Here is an 11706-nt window from a genome sequence, read left to right as displayed (position 1 = left end):
TGTCTGCCTTGGGCAAATGGTACCACTATACGCTAGAAATAACGTCGTGTTTGGAATATTGGATTAATGCATTAATACATGAAAGAGAAAAATAGGGGGAGTAAACCTTGTTGGATTTGGTAGGAAGGTATTTCAATGATGAAGAGCTGAAAATATCATCAGCTACTATATCTCCAACTAATTTAACTATTTTACATCCATTTTTTATAAAAATAAAATAATTATAGCATATAACTCATCATTTTCATATTTTATAATTCAAAAGTTTCGCCTTATTTATTATGACGAGGCCAGGAATTATGTAGAAACTCATATGGCTCCTAAATTTCAAAACGCTATGAATATTTTGGTTTTTCTTATATAAAATACAAAAAATATTTTTCCCCTAATTATGTAGTTTAATATACTTATAGAAGTAGTATAATTTTTCCCAATTTTTATTTTAGTTTGAAGTAAGAATATACTCAAACTTTCATTTGACTAGAGGAGTGAAGACGGATTTTATTTTATTATACACAAAATAAGATACGTAATATTTAGTATTACTAGTATATTATTTTAATTTATAATACAAATATTAGATTTTTTTCCTGATTTGTTTGCCTTTTGGTGCACTACTATTTACTCACGAGTAACCAGGACAATATATTTTTATTATTAGAAAAATGCAATAAAAAATAATTTTCTAGATTCCCTATTTTTATTCTGTACCCATGCACTTAATCACTTCAATTTAAAAGTTAAAAAGTTTACTGGTCATATTGTCCTAAACGAGATTCGAAGACTTTATTGAAACTTTTTCGGCCAATTGAAGATTTCAATACTTATCCGTACTAGTTGGCAAAGAGAGAAACAAAGGAAGCTCGCAAGGGTCCTAATCGGCCCTCGTGACGAGGGCTTACACGCGTCAAGATCTGGATGAGCGAGGAAGGCTGGGACACGTGAGGAGTTTGGAGCTTGTTGGCATGGCATAGGAAAGCAAGCAGCTAGCGAGTGGTTGTTGCGGTGGTGTTTCTGAATGATTAGTGATGGCGGTCAACGAAACGCATGCCTGATTCAGAAACATTCATAGATTGAGCTGAGAAAGATACGAAGAAGATCAAGAAGAAGAGCAAGTTTTTAAGTAGCAACCGTGTTACGGTCTTCTAGGGTGTATGGGAAGAATGGGAGGAAATCGCAGTAATTATTCTTCTAATCCTTCTGACTACAAGCTTCTCGAAGAGGTTGGTTTTGGTGCTAGCGCCACCGTTTACCGCGCGATCTATATTCCTCTCAATGAACTCGTCGCTGTCAAGTGTTTGGATCTCGATCGCATCAATTCCAATCTGGTTTGTTCTCTTCCCTCCTTTATCTAATCTCGCATCACTGCTTCTTGTTTCTTGTTACAGATTACTACCATGCTTCAATGATTTTCCTCATGCCTTGAGTATTTTATAGCACCACAAATCAGATTTTAGGCTCTAAAGAAACAATCGATGCACCATCCATCTGTGTTTTAAATAGAAACTGTAGAGGAGGAAGCCATTACAGTGTCCTTTATATTTTGCATCTCACATTAATACTTCTTTAATTTGATTCTGTCGTATACATAAAGGTTTCCCTATTAATATATGTATGACCGGTCGGAACTTGTATTGATGATTATCTCTACTAGTCTCTAGCATGAGCAATGCTGTTCTGGATTAGTTGCATGAATCCTCATTTAGAACTTGAGCCAATTTCTTTGTAAGATCGTACCCTCGATTTTCTGTAAAATAAAATGCTTCTACAAATCTTCACTTGCATTCCATCTTGTTATTTCATTCATCTCTTCCTTTAATCTTTCTCTCTTCTTTAACTTAAATCAATCTCTGTATAAATACTACAAGAGCCACTGGTCATCGTAATGCACTGCTTCTTTAAAGGGCACTTGTGTCCGTTTGTGTGCTTACTTTAGAGTCACGGTTGATCATTGCGCGGGGAGCAAAGTTGGTGGTTTACATCTCAAGAACATAAAAATTACTCCGTTGTTCTGTTTGGGCGTATTTGGTCCACCTAGTGAGAGATAAGGCTTGTTGTTGTTGTGGGCATATTTGGTAATGTTATAAACTGGTTTATTTGTTAATATTTTTTTAAAATATTCACGGGATATGTGAGTTGAGGAAAACTTAGTGATAGTGACACTAACAGACAGCTTTAGGCTTCATCAATTCGTGCTATATTGTTTATTTATTTTCATTTTGTTTTTTTTCCGCATATTATTTTGATTCATCGCTGAGATTGTTGTTTATTAGTTATTAAATACATGGTGAGTTTGATCTATCCATGGGTTTTGTTCTGTTTTTAATTTTCACTCCGATGAAATGCGAACCTTAATAGGATGACATACGGAGGGAGGCTCAAACTATGAGTTTGATAGATCACCCAAATGTCGTGAAGTCATATTGTTCATTTGTTGTTGAACGAAATCTTTGGGTGGTCATGCCATTCATGGATGAAGGTTCTTGTTTACACCTCATGAAGATAGCGTATCCTGATGGATTTGAAGAGGCAGCTATTGGATCTATTCTAAAAGAAACTCTTAAGGCATTGGAATACCTTCATCGACAAGGGCATATTCATCGTGATGTTAAGGTAACTGTAAATATGGTGTTAATATAGGATTTCTTCATTACTTCTGTTTTTTTCTCAGATGGTGACCTTAACTTGTATGGTCAACCCGTAATGCATTTTTTTAATATGATTTTTATTTCCACAGGCTGGAAACATTTTACTTGATAGTAAAGGGACTGTGAAGCTTGCTGACTTTGGTGTTTCAGCTTGCTTGTTTGATACTGGTGATAGGCAGCGTTCGAGAAATACTTTCGTAGGGACTCCTTGCTGGTAATATATGCTATCCATATGTCTTGAAAATGCCTTAGCACGATGCCCTTTGTTACATGGTTGGTTAGTTCGAATTAGTCAGCTTGTTAAGCTGTTAATTCTGTTAGGGGATCTTAATTGTATCCCTATTAGTATATTTAAAGAATAGTATATTTGCAAACCAATAATGTACTAAAATGTGATAATTTCATGTAAAGAATGTGAATGATATGAATGGTATATTTACAATTTACTCTACCAAAATCTATCACGCTGTTTACGTGTATCTATCCCTTTTTATACTAATAGGCATACAATTTAGATCTCCCAATAGAACTAATAGCCTATCCAACTAACCAATCGCACAATGCCCTTTGTGATATTTCTCCCATCCTTTCTTTTATAATTGATGTGTTACCAGTGTCCTTGGCCTTTGTTTTCAGGATGGCACCAGAGGTACTGCAACCAGGAAGTGGCTACAATTTCAAGTGAGTCATAAACCTGAATATTGATGTCATAACTGAAAACCATATTAAACCAAGATTTGGTCTGTTGTATAATGTTTCAAGAATGTATCCTGACAATTATCCTCCTAAATGACTTGATTCTCACATGTACTGGTTCTGATCTCATGCTTCAATGCTCCAGGACCTTAAGGTTTGGTTATTGTACTTGTATATTGGGCATGCTAAACTTCACTAAAGAAATTTATGCATTGGGTGGTTTGACTGGTGGTACTGGGATTTCTTCTTGTAATTGCCAGAAAAGGGATGTTGTTCTGTTAATCTGGAAGTTGGAATATTTATACATTCGTGTTAACATAATATATGTTTGCATCTACTTAATTTACAAATCATTTTGTCTTCCTACCTTGACTAAATAGCGGACCAAGTTCATTCTTACTGATGAGATTATCTGATGCACAAATTATGGCAGAGCTGATATTTGGTCTTTTGGAATTACGGCACTGGAGTTGGCTCATGGTCATGCTCCTTTTTCAAAATATCCTCCGATGAAGGTATTTACTTCTAGTGGGCACTCAACTACACATGTCAGAAAACTTAAAACACAAGTTCTTGTACCATAATTCTTGGCATAGGACAATGATTTAACCTTTTTGTTTTTTCAATAGGTTCTTCTAATGACCATCCAAAATGCCCCTCCCGGACTCGATTATGATCGTGATAAAAAGTTCTCTAAGGTATTTGTGTTCTTTCTGGTATCATTGTTGCTCAGGACATTCATTATATTAATTTTTTTGGATCCATTAAGTAGTCATGACATGTGAGACTGAAGAGGGATTCAAATACGCAGCTGTGTTCTATCTTGTTCCTTATATATTTATACTCTAATTAAAGTATTTCCAGTTGTGATCAGTCTTTTAAGGAAATGGTTGCTATGTGCTTGGTCAAAGATCAAACAAAGAGGCCATCGGCAGAGAAGTTGTTGAAACACTCCTTCTTCAAAAACGCTAAGCCTCCTGAACTTTCTGTGAATAAACTATTTGCTGACTTACCACCACTCTGGAATCGTGTGAAAGCTCTTCAGGTTTTCCATCATAAATATGTTATTTCATGTTCTATGATTTCTTTCGTCTGTATGTTTGCTTGACTTTATTGGTATCTTGCAGCTTAAAGATGCAGCTGAACTAGCTCTGAAGAAAATGCCTTCTGCGGAACAAGAAGCATTATCACAGGTGAAAGCTGGAATGCAAACTTATAATTTGCTTTCATGTAGCACTTTCTTGGATAATAACTCATATGATCAATAGATCCTTTTTTCCCTTGCTCTTAAACTTAGTTTCTAGCTGTGTATGAAACATAACCTTTGGGTTTAATTGGGAGTCTTAAAGGGATGGACTGGATAGTTGTTAAGGGGGTGGAGTGGGATAGGAGAGACAATTCTATCCGCCCTTTGATAGTTTAATGAAAACGTGGATATTAATCTACTGCCCCTTGTCTGGACGTTAAAATGTTATTAATGTGGCGAGGTGGATTTGAAGGGCGACATTTCCAGCATTTATGTAAATGAAACTTAAAATAGAGAGGATTAGAGGTTGAGCTCCTGCTGAGCTGTCTAAGATGATTTATAGAATCTCAATTGAACATACCGAAGGTTATGAAGAACCCAAATCCATCCCAAGTTCTCCAATTCGGAGGGGTTGGAAAAATGGGCAGTGGTTTGGTTTGTGATGGGTTCCAACCCATCATAACCCTCATCATCCTATTGCCTTGGAATTAGAACACTTAACCCACCCCACACCACTCCCTACCTGCCTTTCGTGTCATGCCCTCTATAGCTTGATTAAAGCTAGCTGAACTAAACCGGAGCGTCTGGGTGATTTACACCTAGATGGGAGGCACCAGGCTGCTCTTATTTCCTGTTGGTCAATTTTGCTTGAAGAGGAGTTGGAGAGTATAAGTTAATAATTATAAAAATAAATGTATGTTTGGGGGGGGGGTTTGAGATCAATTGGTCCGCCGTCTCCCAAATTAAGATACCAAAAACGTCTTTCTTTTTGGCAGCTTCAGTTAACGTCCAATTTGACATGTATGTTTCTTTGTAGAGGGAGAGAGAGGGAGGGATCTGTAGTTGGAGAAATCTAATCTATCTATGCCTTTGTTCTTTTTAGAGTGAATATCAACGAGGGGTCAGTGCATGGAACTTTGATATTGATGATTTGAAAGCTCAAGCTTCATTGGTAGGGATGAATTTTTTTTTTTTTAAATTCTAAACTGATTAGTTCTTCTAATGTTTAATCTTTGTCTTTGAGTCTTGCTAGGTGAGGGATGATGATGATATTTTGGAGATGAGGGAAGAAGATGAAAACAAGTTCTTCACCAATTATAAGGTCGTGAGGAAAGCTTTGTGACAAAAAATAATTATTCCAGCTGTTTTCGGTTTTCTTTACCTGACTGTTCAGCTCTAATGTTTTTCATGACAGGATGCAAATGATTCCCAATCTGGTACAGGGAAAAAGAATTTAGATAATTTACCTCAGGATGAGTTCACATCGCTACCAGATAGTAATGATGTGAGACAGAGCGAGAGCTTGGACCAAAGGGGTAAGATTGTTGAAAGTAATCTTCCGGAACTTGGATCTTCTAAAAATATTATTTGGAAAAGAAATGGATCAGTTGCTGAGGCAACAGCATCCACGTTGGAGAAGGATATTGGGACAAGTAAGACTAGATCTCAATCATTGAAAAGTCGTCAGACCCAAAGTGGGCCACTGGTGCCAGGAACTGTGATTGGTCATTCTTTATCAGAAAGAGTGCGTACCTCAGAAAGGTACCTTTTATCTTATTATCTGTCACGCTGAATTAGTTAGGATTGTTTGTTGGTAGAAGGTTGTTGAGAAATAGGCTATGTATTCTATTAGATCACTTGCGTCCCACATAGCCTAAAAATAAGGGATGGAAAATATGCGTGCTCATTGTTGAATAATATTGCAATTGTTGTTTTCTTTTAGTCTGTACCAGAAAACGCACAATGACAATATTATTCAACAACACTCATACCACTGCCTCGTCCCTACTTACAGGCTACTGGATTGCAAGTGATCTGACAAAACACCAACTCCGTTATTTCTTAACAACTTATGCTAACAACTCATCCTAAGTAATACCATGTGACGGTATCTTCGTTTTTAAGCTTGTTTAAAGTGCTGGCCCAAAGAAATCAAGAGCCCTGATTTCTTATGCATATTGTTTACCATAATAACTATTATATTCATTCTTTCTTGTGTAGTTCTGCTGTGGATGAAGTTGAGTGTCAGGGAGATTACGTTGTTTTCTTTCACATTTTATTTCAAAGCTACTGGTTGATGGTTTGAAAGTTTTTCACTCCTAATATTTTAGTGGGGAAGTCTGATTTCTAGGAAGTTTTGTTTAGGTAATTGACTTTCACATGGAAGGAATGAAGACTATTTGCGAATGAGAATGCGAGTTAGGAAAAAATAATGCCTGGGGTGCTTTGTTCTTGCTGGGTTTCAGCTAATAATATAGAAAATATTTTATCTGCCCTCTTAATTGCTTGTGGATACAAGTGCCAATTATAGAAATGACTTATGAAAATTAGTTAACATTTGATGACATATAGACAGTTCAGTTCATTCACATTTTGATAATATGAGATGAAGTAGATACGGAGTGCAGCCTCTGAAAAGAAATAGTTGTTTGAGAATCCTCTTTTTCCCTTTCACCTTTCTTTTAAACATATATTCATATTCATTGTAGGGAGTTTGTAATTTAAATTTTCAAATAAATGGACCAAATGTTGATTGCTTCTCTGTCTTACTGTCTGCTATTGGGTAACGGTGGTTACTATCATTGTCTTTTGCTTGATTAAATATGTTCTGCTTTTAGGTTTGAGAACGAAAATCAGCCATCATCAGGTGAGAAAGTTAACCGTGAAGCACGAAAAACTCCAAGCTTTAGTGGTCCTTTGATGCTGCCGAACCGAGCTTCAGCAAATAGTTTATCAGCTCCAATAAAATGTTCGGGAGGTATTGATTTTGCACTTGAGGTTATATGTTCAAGTGATAGCATTCCCAACGGCCAGTTCTCGTGAAATTCTGCTAGAGTAAATTCTATTTATTCTGCTCGTTGCAGGATTCAGAGATTCCTTGGATGATAAGTCAAAGGCTAATCTTGTGCAGATTAAAGGGCGATTCTCAGTAACGTCAGAAAATTTAGATCTTGTGAAGGTATGCTTCAATCTTGTTATTTGTTTACCCTATATCATAAATTTGACTATCCATATAGTTGACACCATCTAGTGGGATAAAACTTATTTTTATTATTGTATAGTATAAATTTGACTGACCTGATGTTTTGCCATAGGATATTCCTTTAAGTTCAGTTCCTCGCCGATCTTCACAGGTTGGTTGATGGCTTTATTAATTAGTATTTTTACAGTCATGCCATATTTTCCCCCCAAGCTAATGTTCAGTTCCTGTCCAATTTAGGGATCACCACTGCGGAAATCTGCCAGTGTTGGTGATTGGATGGCAGATTTTAGACAAATGGTTTGTACATCAGTCATTTTCTCTAAACCTAGCTGCTAAATTTTTCGTCATTCTTATTGATGTGTACTTAGCCGCATCCCTGTTTTGAAGTTCCAGCCCTTGAAACAACTATTATGTAACTAGAAAGCGACTCTGTGCATTGCACAGGATTATGAAGTAAAACTAATAAAAAAAATTATCATATTCAACTTCTGATTTATCCGGTTGCCAAGAAAATTATGTATTATGTAGTTGCAGGCTGCTTATGTATCATTAAATATTCATTTAATGCATGAATATTAATGTAAAATATTGTCTGTCTTTGATTGAATATCATCTTATTCTCTTCAGCCAACTGGTCAGGCTGCCAAAGATTCTGCCGATACCAATATTCCTTCATCACTTTTTATGACTCACCTTCAGAATCTTTTCCAGCAGACAACTATTCAACAGGTGAGGGCAGTTGTGAACTGGTTTATAGTTTGGCTCTACTTGATTGAAGTCTCTTCATCTCAACATTAATCTTGCTGATTGATATTCTCATTGAAATTTTCTATTTCATTCCAGGATCTAATAATGAATTTGTTAAATAGCATGCAACCAGCTGAGGCGGTTGACGGTGAGGAAAAAAACTTCCCGTTTCAATCCATTGTAGTATGTATTGAATTATAAAAGACCAATCATTTTTTCAGCTTCTTTGAATGGAAAGTCGCCGCCGCCTGGGTATCGCAGTTCAGAGAACAATGGAATTGTGAGTAGCTTTTAATACAATTCAGCCGTTTCAATTGTTTGCTTGGTTACTTCTAATTACTAGTGACGTCTGCATTTCTTATCATTGATATATAATGATTTTCCCTGAAATCAAAGTTGCCATTGACCCTTTGAGTGGTTTCTAGGTTGACTCAGCAGCTTCAGAGAGGGAACGTCTGCTGCTGGACAAAATTGCAGAACTACAGGCCAGGTTACTTATAACAATTGGCAGAAGTTTTTATGAGTAGCCCTTTTCATTTGACATTAAAATGCCTATCTCACATCTTTCTCTTCTCGCTATCTCCACGAGTTACAGGTTTATCAATGTGTCAGAGGAGTTGACTGCTGAGAAGTTGAAACAGATACAGGTAAAAGGATGGGGTCGCTTTAGATCTAGCCGTACACCGTTTGTATTTTCTAAACTTGGCTATATGGAGGCGTTATTTTTCCATCATGCGTCTTTTAACCCTTGTGAATTAATATTTAGGTATAATTCTAAAATTCATGTTAAAAAGTTTCTGTAAATCTAAATGGCGACTCTGTTATTATTTTGAGCAGTTACAACAGCAGCTAAGATCTCTCTCCAGTCGGGATCATGGGGACATAAGAGAAGAAGTAGCATGAGAGGTGATGATTTGTGATATGCTTTGGTGATGCACATATACATCCGGGCACTGAGAGAAATTATACGTAAATGCATTGTTTCTCTCTGCTGGAGGGGGATCTCTTTTCTAAGGATACTGTGGTTGACCAAGTTAAATATCCTCAGGGATCCCGCCCATCTGGTGTTCAATAAGCATCTGTGAAGATATTCTGCTTAGCAAGTGCAAATAAGCAAAAATGATAGTCTGTCAGGTTAATCTTATTTTTGTTTCATTTTTAATTTTAGATGTAAATGAGCTTCTCGTCTCCTACATCATTCTGCAACCAGCCAAATTTGCAGATGAAGCATGCCTAGAATTGTCAGGATAAGAGAATTGTAGGGACGTAATCCCGGGGATATAAAGATGTCCCTACATATTGAACTGTAATAAGCTATTATTATCTATCGAATTTGAGCTTGTATAAAATTATTGTTCAATAACCAGCCCAATGATAGGCTGCATCTCGACTGAATTGCGATTTGGGCCAAACTATCTGAGTGATGTTGAAATGGGATCGATTATTCTTGCCATTTGCCAAGAACATCGTGATGGAGTATTTGAAGATACCGAATTGAGTTTGCCATGCAGTTTACTTGATGGTGCCCATCTTCAGTGAAGTTTTGAAGAAATTTGACCAATTTTTGGGTTGATTTTCATATCAATCGGCTTCGGGTATTTAAAGTGTTACAGCCGCATACAATCCTTCGATCCTTCATGTTTCAATTCTACAATTTCTATGGTTTTTTTTTTTGCGTTGTTAATTCTTTCTGTTATTTCTCTCTTAAGCTTCTTTAGTCGCAACTTATGGTTTCAACTTTTTCACGCTTTCCTATTGTGTTTGCTGACTGAGAGAATGTCCCCATGTTCTCGCTACCATGCTTTTCTTCAAGTTCTTGCTGCTAGTAAACTTCATGTTTCTGAGTTTAGAGCCTATATCTCGCGCCATCAAGGAATGGTTTCAATTGTTCAGCAGTTTCAAAATCGCTTTCCTCATACATTTTCAGTCCACCACCGACTTAGTTCCATATGAGCTCCAATGGACCTTGGTTATTATACGAGGTTTTTAAATTGCATTAGTTCCATCAATAAGAGTTTAGTCTAATAGAAAAGATTAGTCTCTTACAATGTGGTAAGTCAAGGTTTGAATCTGTATTAGGAAAGGTGTTTATATTTAGTATCTAATAATATTTCAAACAGGATTATTTCCAAAGAGGAGGATACCTATGCCTATTGTAAAGAAAAAATCGCATTTACTTCTTGGAGACCACATGTTGCATAACTTGCATTGAAGTACATCCACCTATCTCATTCCTCTCTAGGTTTGTGTTTAGGATCCTCCTTTTGACTATTATTACTCTTATTAGGTTGTGGTGTCTATTGGAGATGCTCTAGGAGATTTTATACAATAGGATTCTTCTAGTCCAAATCAAGATACACTATCTAATGGATAGGGTTGATAATATGGGTCAACCCGTGGGTTGGTCTATGGTGGGTTGATCTTATATGGGTCGGGCTGAAAGGGCTCATTTAAAAGTGGGTTAGTTTTTAGTCAATCTTAACCTGCCAATATTAATTAATTTATTTTTTTTTGAAATTTTCTTACTTTTTAATATTTTTTTATACAATATCCAAAAATAATAATAAAATTTTTGTTTTTTTTAAAATATTTGATTAAAAGTACCAAATAATATTATATGTATTTTTTTAATTTTTTTGATAGGATATAATATATAATAATATAATTATAACAATTAAAAAATTTTAAAAAAAATAGATGCGGGCCTCATGGTGCGGGTTCAAAAGACTTGTTTACTGACAGGTTAGTTTTTGACCGACCCTAACATGTCATTTTTGGCGGGTTGGTATCAATAGAGATGCCTTGAACGAATTTCCCGCATTTGCCATAGATCTTGGCATTATTAATCGTATTGGTCAAGGACTTCTTGTTCATTGAGAACCTTCTATGTAATATTATACTCCAAAAGTAAGGGAAGGAAGTGCATCCGCATGAATTATTTTTTTTATCACTTCCTATGAGGAGGTGTTTGGATAAAAACCCAATCATAATTTCAAAAGTAATTTTACAATATACGAAGTAAACATATAGAGTAGTTTATCTTGATTTGTGAAAAAATACTTTTCAGAAACACTTTTATGTGATGTGAAGGCTTTTTTACCGAAATACGATAAACAGTAAAACATTTTACCGAAATGCTACACTTTTCAAACTATTTACCAATATGCTATACTTAAAATCGTTCTTGGCAAGAACGATTTTCAAATTACACACAAATCGTTCTTGGCGTGAACGATTTCTCTTTTTAATTTTTTTTTTTAAATGAAAAAGTGAAATCGTTCTTGGCGTGAACGATTTCAGAAATCGTTCACCCCAAGAACGATTTCACTTTTTCACTTTCTCCTTTCCCCATACGAAATCATGCGTCTGAATTTTTGCCAATTATG

The 11706-nt window shown here is 35.9% G+C and overlaps 1 protein-coding gene across 2 annotated transcripts; it reads left to right on the top strand.

Moving 5' to 3' along the window:
• Positions 1-910: 910 nt before the first annotated feature.
• On the top strand, positions 911-9759 carry LOC114744248 (serine/threonine-protein kinase fray2). Of its 2 annotated transcripts, none has more exons than XM_028932434.1 (21): positions 911-1328; positions 2359-2613; positions 2738-2862; positions 3285-3329; positions 3778-3859; positions 3974-4042; positions 4219-4389; positions 4472-4537; positions 5474-5542; positions 5624-5692; positions 5786-6132; positions 7209-7348; positions 7455-7549; positions 7686-7724; positions 7811-7870; positions 8213-8302; positions 8417-8468; positions 8542-8600; positions 8746-8810; positions 8916-8967; positions 9158-9759. In XM_028932434.1, exons 1-21 carry the CDS (start codon positions 1155-1157, stop codon positions 9221-9223), a joined length of 2190 nt encoding a protein of 729 aa, XP_028788267.1. In that variant the 5' UTR covers positions 911-1154; the 3' UTR covers positions 9224-9759. The 2 variants fall into 2 exon arrangements, with proteins under 2 accessions (XP_028788267.1, XP_028788266.1); XM_028932433.1 differs by having other exon boundaries at positions 912-1328; positions 8201-8302.
• Positions 9760-11706: the final 1947 nt, after the last annotated feature.

Source organism: Neltuma alba, unplaced genomic scaffold, assembly GCF_004799145.2.
Source record: "Neltuma alba isolate B1F8T4 unplaced genomic scaffold, ASM479914v2 tig00004298_pilon, whole genome shotgun sequence".
Lineage (NCBI taxonomy): Eukaryota > Viridiplantae > Streptophyta > Magnoliopsida > Fabales > Fabaceae > Neltuma > Neltuma alba.
Note: the sequence above shows the minus strand (reverse complement) of the source record. Positions and strands in the feature narration are given on the sequence as shown.